The 13,887-nt window shown below is 49.1% G+C and overlaps 3 protein-coding genes across 4 annotated transcripts; 2 read left to right on the top strand and 1 right to left on the bottom strand.

Moving 5' to 3' along the window:
* Positions 1 to 65: 65 nt before the first annotated feature.
* Positions 66 to 3,705, top strand: FOXG_06279 (dihydroorotase, homodimeric type). Of its 2 annotated transcripts, XM_018384871.1 has the most exons (10): positions 66 to 309; positions 365 to 377; positions 465 to 491; positions 557 to 622; positions 669 to 747; positions 801 to 884; positions 940 to 1,058; positions 1,111 to 1,174; positions 1,229 to 1,373; positions 1,432 to 3,705. In XM_018384871.1, the coding sequence occupies exons 1-10, from the start codon at positions 185 to 187 to the stop codon at positions 1,781 to 1,783; spliced, it is 1,074 nt and encodes a 357-aa protein (XP_018242032.1). In that variant the 5' UTR covers positions 66 to 184; the 3' UTR covers positions 1,784 to 3,705. The 2 variants fall into 2 exon arrangements, with proteins under 2 accessions (XP_018242032.1, XP_018242033.1); XM_018384872.1 differs by having other exon boundaries at positions 68 to 309; positions 365 to 491.
* FOXG_06278 (uncharacterized protein) lies at positions 365 to 4,427 on the bottom strand. Its single transcript, XM_018384870.1, has 3 exons — positions 3,789 to 4,427; positions 2,566 to 3,733; positions 365 to 2,518 (listed from the first exon to the last, which is right to left on the bottom strand). Exons 1-3 carry the CDS (start codon positions 3,899 to 3,901, stop codon positions 2,036 to 2,038), a joined length of 1,764 nt encoding a protein of 587 aa, XP_018242031.1. The 5' UTR covers positions 3,902 to 4,427; the 3' UTR covers positions 365 to 2,035.
* A 273-nt stretch (positions 4,428 to 4,700) lies between these two features.
* On the top strand, positions 4,701 to 13,867 carry FOXG_06277 (uncharacterized protein; the record flags this gene model as incomplete). The annotated part of the gene is made up of 3 exons (XM_018384869.1): positions 4,701 to 4,984; positions 5,037 to 13,817; positions 13,861 to 13,867. Exons 1-3 carry the CDS (start codon positions 4,908 to 4,910, stop codon positions 13,865 to 13,867), a joined length of 8,865 nt encoding a protein of 2,954 aa, XP_018242030.1. The 5' UTR covers positions 4,701 to 4,907.
* Positions 13,868 to 13,887: the final 20 nt, after the last annotated feature.

The raw sequence follows: 13,887 nt of genomic DNA, 5'->3' as shown, positions 1-13,887 counted from the left end.
TATTGGCAGAAAATTTCCGAAGCCTGGTAGCATTCTTAGTCATTCTCTGTCTGAGACCGCGGGGCATCGAAAAAAAGTGAACCCCGCGCTTCAGCTATCATCTAATATCAGGCGTTGTCTACGGATATACCAGGTTTTCAATTGCCACTAACAAGATACAGCTACGTCTGATACTGCTCTCAAAATGAAGAACATTCAGCGTCTCGAACTGCCGGCTGCGGCTGACATGCATGTCCATTTACGTCAGGGCGATATGATGGACTTGGTTGTTCCAACGGTTCGCCAAGGAGGAGTCGATACGGTATTCGTGTATGGACTCTGGACTATAACAGAATGGATATTAAAAGCTAATATAATATAACAGTATGCCTAATCTCGTATGTCGTGTCTTGTAGTGATACTGTTAAAAACTCATAATTGTCCAATGGTTTGTATACATGACAGCTGACCCATGCCACGCATAGTTGCCTCCTCTTACTGCCGTCGAGCAGGTACGTATTCATAAAACGGCCTTAGTAGACTTCTACAAGATCAAGCCTGACTGTTATACCTGTAGGTTCTCGAGTACAAGGCCAAGCTCACTGCCATCACCCAAGATGTCAACTTCCTCATGTCACTCTATGTGAGTTTCAACCCGCCCTATACTACCAGTCCCTAACTCGTATGAGCTTCACCCTTCAGTCACTCCTGAAGTGATAGCCAAAGCTGCCGAGGCTGGTGTAACCGGTGTCAAGTTGTACCCTCAGGGTGCGTAATCCTGCCCAGCTCTATAACTATAATCACTTACACCGTCCGCGCAGGTGTAACCACCAACTCTGAGAGTGGTGTTTCGGATATCACAGCCTTCTATGATACCTTTGCAGCAATGGAAAAGCATGGAATTGGTTAGAACCCTAGAAAATCCTATCCCAGGCCAAACTGACCGTTGTTCTGTGCTAGTCCTGAACATACACGGAGAAGTCCTCGAGTCTCTTGCGCCGGCCGACACAACCCTCGAGGAGGCTTTCCTCCCAACCCTAAAGCAGCTCCATGACCGATTCCCTCAGCTACGCATCGTGGTATGTCTGCCCTCCTCACGATCAGGATAGTGATTGTTAACACCTGTTTTAGCTTGAGCACTGCACTACCTCCGCTGCTGTGGAGGCTGTCAAGGCCTGTGGCCCAACTGTAGGCGGTATGGTGTCAAGTAACTGACACTGATGATGCTCAACCCTGACCAGTTTCATAGCTACCATCACCGCTCATCACCTCTACCTCACTTCTCACGAGGCCTGTTGCGATCCTTTCGCCTTCTGCAAACCCATTCCTAAGAAACCAACCGACAGAGATGCCCTGATCAAGGCTATTGTCAGTGGCAACTCCAAGTTCTTTTTGTAAGTCTCGGGCTCAAGTTGAAGCTGAGTTCTTGTTTTGGTACTAATTCTCCGATAGCGGTAGCGACAGCGCTCCCCACCCCCTGCAGTCCAAGACCTCTGCTGAGCAGGGTAAGGCGCCTGCTGGCGTTTTCACTCAGCCCTACGTCGTGCAACTTGTCCTCCTTGGTCTCGAGGAAGCTATCGAGCGTGGTGTCATCTCGGAAGCTGATGTGACACAAGAGATACTCGAGAACTTCCTCAGTCGTAACGGACGTCGCTTCTATAAGTTACCCGATACCTCTGGCAAGAAGATTATCCTAGAGCGCAAGGGTGACAAGATCCCCACTAGCATCAAGAGTGCGGACAGCAAGACTGAAGTTGGTATCTCGCGACATGGAGCTGAGGTATTCAGTTTGACGTGGGCTTGAGTTATGGCTAACGATTGAAAACGGGGTGAGGTGTAAGGTTACGCAGAACTATAAACCAAGGTGTCAAAAAGCAAAGTGTGCTATTCAAACAATGTTTCATGTTTCGCCAGGACCAGTTAAGATGCAATGCCGCGCTACGAATAGAGCGGGTATGAATGTAACGTACACTGACAGCCATAACTCCATGCTATGCTCTCAAGTTTCATATAACCCAAGTGGACATAAGGGGTACTTGATATAAAAAGCAGCCCTTTATCTAGATTCTTGATCCCTTCCCCAAACATTGCGGAATTCGTCCTGGTCTATTCCATAATCGGATTGGTAATTGGACGCTGCGTGGGTTTCTTGCTGATTTCGATCGTCGCTCCAGGCTCTAGATTCTTCATTTTTGGGACTCTCGTGTCCATCGTGCCCACCAACTTGAGCGGTTTCTGCAGGTGCGGGAGGCCCCTTGTTCAGGCTCAGTTCGCCTGGGTCTGGCTCGGTATGCTTGACAACTTTCCTTGGTTTCTTTTTCTTCTTAATCGGGACAACAGCTTCAGGTTGAGGCTCCAGCTGGGGCTGGGAATCACGTCCATGTCCTCTACTCCTTTGCTTCCCTTTGTTTGTTGCGGGAGGATACTCTGTTGCCGGCGACCTCACGGACGGGCTGGCATAAGCTGAAGACCTCGTACCAAAGCTGCCAGGAGAACGGTATCGTTCCCTCAGCGGTTCACTGGCGGTAATGACTGGGTACTGTCTCATGTTAGCGGCATAATTGCATGGTGACCAATCACGCTTACATTCCAATCGCCATATTCCAATTGGCGTGCTTGCTCGTACAGGCGATCCTCATCAGCATCTATCTCGGGTTCCTCGAAGGTGCCGTGTATGTTTTCGTTGATCTGATCGGGTCTGTTGTCGCTTGATTCCCCATTCCCGCGGAGAAGAGGCGTCGTTGAATTTACCTCCCCAGGCTTTGGAAGCCAGTATTTCCCCTTTCCACCACGCTCGTATCGCATACCTTCTTTGAGTCTTGCAAGACGAGACTTGGAGTCTTCATGAGCCATGACCTTGTCACCAGAATCAAAGATTCTGTAGCCGTACGTATCTCCTCGGAAAGTCAATTTCGAATCTTCGATAAGATCTCTCACTCCAAAAGCATCTTTGAAAGCATGGCGCAAGGGCATGCGCGCGGATAGAATGCTGTTATCAGCAAAGTCGTGCCATGAGAAAGCGTACCAATGGGCAACAGCAAAGATAGGCATTTCCACGCAAATAAGAGCGTCCTGGATAGCCGCTGCCAAGTTGTCGGAGGTGTAACCCTCAACATTATCAGGGATTGCACCCAAGAAAACCAGAATTGACAGAAAAAAGCCCTGCCAGTAAGAAGCAAAGATGATGAGCTTGATACATAGGAACTTTGGCACAGGCCTGAACGGCTTCAAGTCATGATTCATGCAGACCCAGAAGAGACCAAGAGCATATAAACTGACGGTGACACTGATGTTGTAAATGATGCCACTCCAAAGGTATCCCGAGCTCAGACCAATATAGCCCTCTTGATATGTACCAGTCGCTTTCATGATGATAGCAGATAGAGCAAGAATAGGCTTGAGCCAGGCATACTGAAGAATGCCGCGCTTGATGGACAAAAACGTGTGGGGATCCGAGATGTCGACCTTGGGAAGAACGTGGTTGAGGGGCCAGAGGTGGTGTACTGGAGCTCGACCATGTGTCATAATGATGAGAGATCGCTCACCACCAAGGTAATTGATGAGGAGCTGGAAGAAAGTATATATCGTGAAGGCTTCGTAGATATCGCGGACCGGATCAAGAAACGCAGCGGCTTTCAACGAGACCATGCTTGTCCATGATGCTATCGAGTATATAGGAACCATGAGAAGGATTCTAACGACGTATCTTTGTAGTAGGGGTTTACGGTAGTTTTTAGCCTGCAACATTATCGAGCTGGAGGCTGAGGTTAGCTATGTGCATTATCATGCGTGACGCGACGAGTCCATACATAACAGAGAGTATTGTCGCAACCACAGAAGCGACGCCCGCGACCACGGTTGTGGCATAGGTGAGCTTCTGGCCAGTACCGCCATCCGCCGTGATCCCGACGTATTCTTCCATTTCTACTTGAACTTTGTAGTTCGGCGGGTCTGATATGAGAAAGGGCAATGGCTGAATTGTCCTAACACATGACGGCCAGTTTTCCAAAAGTATTTTGGTGAACTATAGATGTCGCTGACAATACGTAACAAGAGACGGAGTATGCAAATGTGTCGAGGATACTTGGATTCCGTCGATGACCACGCTTTCAAGCTTTCGTAGGAGCCGTGTGTTGCTTGGCCATGTAGTCACAGTTGAAGCTTGGATGTTGGGGCAGATGATGTATTTGCTGCCTTGAGTGTGGTACGTAACAGTGTCTGAGGAATGATAGCTCCGGGGGGCGGCTTATTGTTCATGCGCCCGCATGCCTGCCCGATATTGAAGATCCATATTGAGACTAGCCGACCAAGCTTCGTAATTAGCAGAAATAGTCTATTTGCTTTAGTGACTGAGGAGTTTGTTGCATTAGTAGTTAGTCAAACTGTAGAAAAGTTTCAAAACGAAGGAAAATGATCGCCCTCTCCCCCTCCAGGTTGGTGCCATAAACTGAATGTGGTGACATGCAGCCAGCCTCATACTGAGCCGTGGTACTTATAAGAAGCTTACCTTAGGTTGTCTGTCCACTGATGCAATTGCGGGACGGGATGGAGTGGACGCTAAACACTTTGGGGAGCCGGACGCTAGAATCTCCAGCTCGACCACTGAAGCCAAGCGATGTCCAGTGGCTCCACTACCCTGCATCCGCTGAGTGACAGGGGCAGAGGCCTACCTTACTTCGACAACCGTGCTGCCGTTGTCCTGTCCCGTCGCGAATTGGTTTCTTCCATTGTGACCTGACAGCCCATATAGGTCTTGACCGACTCCAACATCCCCTAGCAAGCCAAACTTGCTATGGCTGACTCACTTACAGACTTTTGCGCAAACACCTCAGCTCTGTAACCACAAATTAATAAAACCTAATAGTATAATGCGACTCATCTCCCGATCCTTTAGTGGAGCCCCGTGAGCTTCTTCGAGTATATTCAACATGAATATCACCATGCCTGGCCTCAACAATGCGATTGTTGTAGCCAGGGCCGCTGAAGGAAATCCCCGGTTCAACTAGTATGCTTCCAATCATTGAAGAGCCCGTTGAACTACTGCTCACGTACGATAGTGAATTCCTTATTTTTATGGCCTTGTGCTGTTTCCTGGCGATCTTCTTTGTCCTATACTTTAATCGACTCTTCGCGTCGATCGTATCCTACGCCCTCCGAGCTTATACATGGCACCACTATCGAGTCTACATAGATGTCAAGGCTATACAAATATCCCTTCTTGGTGGCCGAGTCTTCTTTACAGGTTTACGATACCATGGCGAGAACGAGACGTTTATGATCCAGCATGGCTACATAACATGGCGATACTGGCTACGACGAGTTCGAGACGCGGATATAATCGGCACTCGACGATCGAAGCTCTCCTCCGGCGATGCTGTGCCTACAAGCGATGCCAAGAACCCGGAGCTTCCTTGTCGTATCCAGGTGGATCTGACTGGATTGGAATGGTTTGTGTATAATCGTAGCCCAGCCTATGATGGTATACTTGCTGGTCTTACCCAGACCTACGACCCGGAAGCTCGTTCAAGCGGAATATCAGAGAAGGACGAGACTACTACACGATCACGAAGCCACAAGAAGGAGGGCGGGTCCGTGGCTGGCAATGAAAAAGAGACGGATGTGAAGCAGGAGTTCAGCGAACGAGCCAAGAGTATGTTCCGACGCACGACCACGGGCTTTGGAAGCGGCGAGGATGATGAACAGACCAGGGATGATGAACCCGAGCTTCCGTTCATGCTTCGACTGTTCCCTGTGCATATTCGGTGCCAGAAAGCGGCTGCGGTCATAGGCAATGAAAACACGAAAGCCATCCTTATCGCCAAAGCGGATTCGTTAGATGTGGAAGTAGATGCTTCGGAAACAACTACACCTGATCCATATCGACAAACCTTCAAGGTTCAGTTCCAACACCCAATTATCGAAATCAAGGAGAACGAGGACTTCAAGGAGGATCAGGTCACTCGGGCGACCCGAGACCGTGACAATACCCAGACTCAGGAGGCAATATCTAAGCGATCTTTCTTCCGCCACCATCGCCGAAAAGCCGTTAATTCGCTGCGGAATTTAGTTCCGTACTGGCGGCGGTCTGTAGAATCCTTCTCAACAGACTCACGGACTGCCATGACTACTGCTACTTCGCAAGTGCCAGGGGCAAATCAATGGCAAGGACTGACCCGCTATCTCGATGACCGCGACCGAGATGATAGAGCTCGTTGGGCATCCGTAGAGTACGCAGCTGTGACGACGATTCTCGACAGCCCTGAGGCTGTATTAACAGTATTCTGGGATGCTGTTGGAAAGGTATCTGATCAGAGTCGCTATGGAGGCGTAAAGACCTTCCCATTCAGCATCAACGGAGACGTGCCCCCTGCTTGGGGTATGAACTTTTCAATTAAAGGAGGCACAATGAACTATGGCCCCTGGGCAGATCGTCAGAGAGCAGACTTGCAGCGCTTCTTTTTCCCATCACTATGTAAAGATGCCATGCCTGCCAAACCGCTAAAACCAGGGGATTGGAGAGTTGCTACAACGTTCCAACTCTACATCGAAATGGACGACGCAGTCACGCTGCGAGTTCCCATTAGAGAAGAGTCCAAAAATTGGCGCTGGCGTGGCAAAGAACCGCCCATGCGACATGCCAAATCTCCCACCAAACGAAAGCAGAGGAACCGGACCAAGAAGAACAGCAAAACAGACGCAACGGAAATTCGGCCTGCAGGATGGTTGGAGGTGAAGCTCCCCGCGAATTCCTCAGTTAAGTTCAACATGGATATGCTGGCTAGTCCAACAGGCTATACCACAAAACTCGATGTTGACTTGCCAAGTTCTGAGCTATGGAGCAGTGTAAACCATGATCTCTTGTGGCGATCTGGTGCTCAAATAATATCCTGTGACCTCTCAAACCCGCTAGCCTGGAATTCGCTCAGGAACTGGCACTTTAACATAATCAGCTCGAAGATGGAGCTTTTCATGCTGAGGGACCATATCTTCCTACTTACAGATCTGGTTGACGACTGGACAGCTGGCCCGCCTGCTGACTATCTTGTTTTCGTGCCCTTCAAATATCATCTCAATCTTACCTTGAACTCATTGCAGCTCTATCTCAACGTCAACGAAGCCAACATCATCGACAAAGCAACGGTCATTGAAGACAACACTTATCTTATACTTTCGAGCCCTTGCTTGATTGCTGAGTCTTGCATCCCGGCCGAATCCTTCCGGCCAAGCAAGAATGCCATCTCCTTTGATGTTCGTGCTGACCAGTTGGACATGGCGCTTCAAGTTCCTCAATGGAACACACAGGCCGCGTTCCTTTCTTCGAAGCAACTGGGCCATATTGAAGGCCTTGCGGTAGATGGAAGTTACAACTACAATGCCACGACATCGCCAGCAAACACGGACACACTTATTCTCAATTTCCGCGGTCAGTCACCTTATGTGTACTTGTATGGGTTTCTGATCCGATACGCCATACTCTTGAAAGATAACTACTTTGGAGAATTTGTTCACTTCCGAACGCTAGACGAATATCAGAATCAGCTTCAGACGAAGCAAAAGAATCCTGACGCGGAAGCTGTAACACAACCTCCTCCCAAAAAGTCCAACGACATGGATGTCGTTCTAGGTGTCAGAATTGAGGACCTCAAGGTCATGCTACCAACGAACCTCTATTCTGCTGACCGCTACATAGAGGGCGAGCTGGCTAGCATCTCTGTCGATTTGCGCTTCACCAATTATTTCATGGAAGTCGAGGTCGAGGTTAGTCCTATCAGTCTTACGCTAGGATGTAGCGAAGGCACTCTGGACTCCCCTGGCATGTCATCGTCCAATACCCAACTCTTCATCGATGGCGTTCGACTATTCGGACACAAGCTCTTTGGACTGCCGCCGTCGGAACCAGCATACGTCTGTAACTGGGATGTCAATGTCGGCGGGATTACCGGAGAGTGTACATCTGAATTCCTGGTTGCAGTAGCAAAGGGTGGCAAGTCCCTTGCCTTTTGCTTCGATGATGTGGAGAACGCCCTTGTGCCATACTCATCACTTGTCTTTTATGATATAACATTTGCTCGAGCTGCCGTGGAGTCTATTCAAGTTTGGTTGCATGTCGATGAAGCTGCTTTCTTGGTGTCGACTGATGCTATCGATGTATGCTTCAACGACTGGGCCAGATCTCATTATTCTAAGCGTGCAGATATTATCGTGCCAAACATTCAGATCTCATGTCTCAATGCAGAGTCAGCGGGAAGACAAAAATCTAGATACCACCATCCTGTGGAAACAGATGCCCACTTCCGAACGACCGTTCGCCTTGCTGTCATTGGACGCAAATTCAAATTCAGCGAAGAAAGAAGGATCCAGCAGAAGTTGATTCAGAGAGAGGACCAGCGCACACATCGAGCTGAATTTCTCCTCTTGCCAGAATATCTGGACGAATTTGTCCCAGAGGTGATTGACCCTCCAGCTCAATGTGCACCTCCCCCTCCTCATCCAGCTGTGTCCCTCGAGGGTGAGAGGGATGATGTTTCGCGAAGGACCATAACCTCACGGAATTCCCGAGGGTTGACTCACAAGTCCTCATTCCTCTCTCTCGCCGAATCTAGCAATGGAAGCGTTGTGCTTGCACATAGTCAATACAGAGCTCGGTCCAGATCTAAACAGGATGATTTTCTGGCGGTTAGGCCTTCATCAGCAGACAACCGACAATCCCTAAGAGCTAGAGGCTCGTTTGGCTCACATCGCTCAGCCAACGACTATGTCGCGAAAGACGATGTTGCACACTCTTCAGTCGCCTTCTCAAGCCAATATGTTTCGCCTCAATTTCCGTTGCATGGCCTACGACCAAGCACGCAGGAATTGCCTTTCCAGAGCATCGAGGAAGGCGATGACGACGACGGATTTGACACGATGAGCATAGGATTGGATGACATCGACCCCAACGGTCTGGGTGAGGATCACCCTTATCTCAGTGTAATTGTCGAATTTCCATCTGGCATGTCAGCTTTCGTTAATCCATCGGCCTTGCGTTATGCTGCATCTCTTCTTGATGCTCTGCAGCCAAACGAACCAGAAACCTTATTGGATACCTTTCAAGTTGATGCCATGACCAAGATCTTTGATCGGCAGAAGGAACGAGAAACGAAAGGCCAGATCAAGGACTTTATGGTCTGGATACCGAACGCTTCATTTAGGCTTCTCAGTTCGACTACAGAGGATTCCCCCGGCTATTCACAGGAAGAGCAAGATCAATACGACCTCTCAATCTCGAAGGTGGCTTTGATTACGCGATTGACGAACACCTGGGAAGACCCCTTCAGGGATGAGACGCGGCATTCGAGAACATCGCTTCAACTGCGCTTGGGATCTGCAGAGGTATCTGCATCTGAACGTAGCCCATCCTTCCAAGAACCCCAGCCTGCAGTCATGGCACAAATCGAGGATGTAGTTGTGTCTATAGGCGAAAAAGATGTTCGCTTCATTGACGCAGATATTGGGTCAGTGGTTGGAAGTACTGCCTCGGGCAAGATCGAATACCTAGCCTCCCTTATTCACCGCACTTCACTTATTGCTTCCGATCTTGGACACATTTTCTCTGAAACGATGACGAAACACGAAAACCGGCACAGGCTTTTCACGTATCTGCTTCTTGACCAGGGCAAATCAACCAACGATCCCTCTTTTCTGGTTCGACCTTCTGCGGTACTGCGATCTGCAGCTGATCATCTTCGTACGTCTGACTCTTGGAAACTCGCGATGCGACTTCGTCAGATCTGGACTGCCATGGACTCCCATTGTAAATCTCAAATAATCCAGAAATGCTTCCACGCCACTCCCGAAATACCAGAAGATGCTGCAAATTATGTACTGACTGTGTTGGAGAAATGGCGTGGCTGGGACATGGGGGACTTGCCAAGTGCCATTATCCTTACCAATATTTTTGGACAACTCAGGGAGGCAGACATGGTTCAAGGTGACCGACTTCCTCTTCTCGGTGCTTGTAGGCTTGCTGAGCTTCAGCTCGTACTCGATCCCGGGCCAAAGCAGAACAAGATCGGTTTCATTGATCTGGCTGCGAGAATTGATCAGCAAATGCATGAAGCTGCAGTTGCCGGCGAAGCCCCTGGAGCTCCTTTCACGACTTTGAACATATCTTGTGCCGAAGCAGGCATCAACTTGAACTGGGAACTTTGCGAATTAGCTGAAGAAGTGGTACAACTATACAGCAAGAGCCAGAGTCAGGCCCAGCCAACACCAATTATGCCGAAACCCAAGCGCCCAGCCAAACCCGATCCTGCTGCTTGGCCTCCTGTCCATGTAGTGGTGGAGGTGACAAAAGGCGCAATTGAATTAGAGACTATTAATCTCAAGGCCAGGACGTTGAGCCATGGATTAAAAATGTCTTTGCTCCATCAGTCCAGCCCCAATGCCTCTAGTGCCATGAGTCTGATGCTCAATTGCAACGCCATCACTTCATCAATTCATAGCAACTCACATTCCCTGGCCATGATGCAGCTGCAGAATCCAAGCATCTTTGTGTCCCATGAACTTCAAAATACCGACAACACGTCAAGCCACACAATCAAAGCCAGCGCTGGAAGTCGAAACTTGACATTTGCAGTCAAGGAAGACCCGATTGGACTTATGGAGGTACTTGATCGTCTTTTAGGAGATGAGATACAGACAGTGTATGGCCTGAAGAACCAGCTTGCTAGCTTGTCGAAGCCTAAGCCAAGGGACGCACAGAAGAAGATCGCGGATCGCCTTTCAAGCGTCAAGTTCAATCTTGCTATGTTTTTGGACGAGTACAGCATTACTATTCCCTTTCTCCAGTCTCTCACCTATAAGATCACGGGAACTGTAGCACGAGCGGCAGCGGCAGCAAATTTCGGAAAGGAGATTATTTTCGACTTTGATATCAAGGAGAACTATCATGAGATGCAGATCAATGTCAGAAACAAACCTCGCAGTATTTCACTCCTCCAGATCCCCCCAACCAATGGTCGTATCACGAGCCATATGGGCCAGACAGAACATCAAATCAATATCCTCTCATCTCTGGAGATAGTTCAACTGGATGCCTCTGCTGTTTACAGTCTTCTGACAGCCCTGAACAGACCTCAAATATCGAGTGCTGTCCAAGAATTACAGCAGCAAACCAAGATTATCCAGGATCGCATTGCCGAGATCTTTGGCTCCGATGAGGGCGAGGTTCCTAAACCGGTACCCGAGTCTGTTAAGCCAGAGCATCATAGCCTTAAGGTCGTATATAATGTCCACCTGACTCTGGCTGGCCTTCAGGTTTTTGCCAAGACCTCCCTAAAATCAGAGGTTGAGCCAATGGCTCAAGTACTGTTTTCGTTAAACAGAGCCCATTTGCATGCGTCAAATCGGCATGAAGCACACGGCCCTATTCTCAAATATCCAGAGATCCATCTCAATTTGAGTCACATCGGCCTTGACATCCGCAGAGGCCCCGAAGACTCCATGAGATCTTGTGGAAATCTTGGCGTTGGTGTAGAAGTTTCCGCTAGCTCAACCCTGAGCGATGATGGCAAAGAGGACTGGGCGTTTAACTTCACAAGTGACGATTTTGAGTGTAATCTAGCCCCGGAAACCATTTCGACCGTCGTCGACGTCCTTGGTTACATGGGTGAGAAGATCAAGGATCTTGATACTTCTCGGGAATTGGATTACCTGAGGAAACTGAGACAGTCAAAGCCCAAGATCACTATTAATGGGGACGATGAGACAGAAGAGCTCGATATCATCGACTCAGTTCTTGCATCAGTGCAATACCAGTTCGAACTCAGAAATATTCGTGTCCGGTGGAGCGTTGCGGATAATGTTGATGACGAGTCAAGTACCAAGGAGGATCTTGTCTTGTCAGTCAAACTATTCGAATTCGGTACAAGAACCAGGCGATCAGCACGTCTCTCGATTGAGAACTTCCAGATCCAGATGGTGCCCATGGGCCAAGACCTGACTATTCGATCACTTCACTCAGCATTACTACCTGTAGTGACCTTCAACATCGCCTACATGTCGACTGCGTCTGCACGACGGATGGCGTTCCAGGCTGTTGGCGAATCTCTCGATCTCCGGCTGACATCCGCCTTCATTGTTCCGGCTGCCCACTTGGCCGAATCGATTACGCTCTCGTTGAACAATGTCGCACAAGCGTCAACACAGTGGAACACTGCAGTCACAAATGAGAAGAAGCCAGACGAAGCACCCAAGCGGCAGCCACAACGTAGCATCTTCGGCAATAAGAGGTTAGAAAGCCTTCTCATTGACGCAGATTTCGCCGGTGCGGTCGTCTACATCGCCAGTAAAAGATCGTTGGACAATTCAGCCAAGACTCTAGGACGCCCTTCACCCGCAGGAAAATACGGCCAATTTAATACAGACGATTCTGGCAGTGGAACAGTCCTGCGCAGTCCTGGTTTGGCCTGGAAGATTGAGTACCGCGACGACGCTCAAGACGATCCGTCTCTGTATGGAGAGATCAAGGTTGACGCCTCGAGCAACATTCTGTACCCTTCGGTTGTGCCACTAGTTATGGACATGTTGTCAAGCGTGAAGCAGGTTGTCAAGGATGACGAGGACACTGAACAGCCCAGCGAACAAGCAGAGTCCAAACCGCCCCCTAACAAGTCTGGAGACGCTGATAATATCATCACTGCGGACCCAAGTGCTGTTCTGGGTCGCCTCAAGCTTAACCTGGGCCTGAGAATTTGCCGACAAGAATTCTCTCTGAGCTGTCAACCCATAGCTCGTGTTGCCGCCACAGCTTGCTTCGACAATATTTACTTTACAGTCAACACAGTCAGGTCTCTTGAGCAGGGAAACTTCTTTGCCATTTCAGGAGACTTTACGAAACTGCATGCTTCGGTGCAACATGTGTACTCACGCGAATCAACCGCAAGTTTCGAGCTTGATTCCATTACACTATCGTTCATGAACAGTAAGCATGTAAGCGGAACCAGCGGAGTATCTGCCATCATCAACGTGAGTCCCATGGCTGTGTCTATCAACGCCAAACAAGCACAGGATTTCTTGCTGTTCCGTGAGATCTGGTACCCGAGCGAGTTACGCTCTGCCACTACAGCACCTGTAGCTAAGATGAGCCCCGAGACATCCCAGAGTGGACATCTTGTGCAACGATATCAGCAGGTCGCAGCAACCGCTGCATTCCCCTGGACTGCAACCATTTCGATTGCAGCCTTAGATGTCACCATTGATCTTGGGCAGGCCATAGGTAAATCTGCCTTTGCAATCAAAAAGTTCTGGGTATCGTCCAAGAAAACGTCCGATTGGGAACAAAACCTATGTCTCGGGTTTGACAAGATTGGAGTTGACTGTACTGGACGTTTGAGCGGCTTTGTAGCTCTTCAAGATTTCCGCTTGCGCACTTCCATTCAATGGCCAAAACGAGAAGAAGCTCTGAACGAGACGCCCATGATTCAAGCTTCTATAAGCTTCAACGCATTCCGAGTTAAAGCGGCCTTTGATTACCAAGCTTTCTTGGTTGCTGACATTACATCGCTCGAGTTCCTCATGTACAATGTCCGTGAGAGCCTGGCCGGAAGTGGAGATAGATTGGTCGCGATTTTTGATGGTGACTCTGTTCAAATCTTTGGAACAACAACTTCGGCGGCTCAGGGCATTGCACTGTGGCAGGCCGTTCAGAAACTTGTCCAAGAAAGGAAAGAGAGCTTCCAGAGCTCGCTGAAGGAGATTGAGAAGTTTATGAAGAGGAGATCAATGTCGACGTCTCGAAGCACGATCCATCAAGTCGAACAAACACCGAAGCTAAAGGAGGAGGACACACTTTCAAAGTCACCTATATCTCTCGACACAGATGTTGTGGTGACACTCAAGGCACTAAACCTCGGCGTGTTCCCCAGC

Source organism: Fusarium oxysporum, chromosome 2 (genome assembly GCF_000149955.1).
Source record: "Fusarium oxysporum f. sp. lycopersici 4287 chromosome 2, whole genome shotgun sequence".
Classification (NCBI taxonomy): Eukaryota; Fungi; Ascomycota; class Sordariomycetes; order Hypocreales; family Nectriaceae; genus Fusarium; species Fusarium oxysporum.
The sequence above is the reverse complement of the archived record's forward strand: the minus strand, read 5'-3'. Positions and strand labels throughout refer to the sequence as shown.

Coding starts and splice junctions, on each gene's coding strand:
- FOXG_06279 (XM_018384871.1), top strand. CDS start 185: ATGAAGAACATTCAGCGTCTCGAACTGCCGGCTGCGGCTGACATGCAT. Junction 748..800: donor TGTCAAGTTGTACCCTCAGG/GTGCGTAATCCT, acceptor CCGTCCGCGCAG/GTGTAACCACCAACTCTGAG. Junction 1,059..1,110: donor TCCCTCAGCTACGCATCGTG/GTATGTCTGCCC, acceptor CACCTGTTTTAG/CTTGAGCACTGCACTACCTC.
- FOXG_06278 (XM_018384870.1), bottom strand. CDS start 3,901: ATGGAAGAATACGTCGGGATCACGGCGGATGGCGGTACTGGCCAGAAG. Junction 3,734..3,788: donor GCGACAATACTCTCTGTTAT/GTATGGACTCGT, acceptor CTCAGCCTCCAG/CTCGATAATGTTGCAGGCTA. Junction 2,519..2,565: donor TGGAATATGGCGATTGGAAT/GTAAGCGTGATT, acceptor AACATGAGACAG/TACCCAGTCATTACCGCCAG.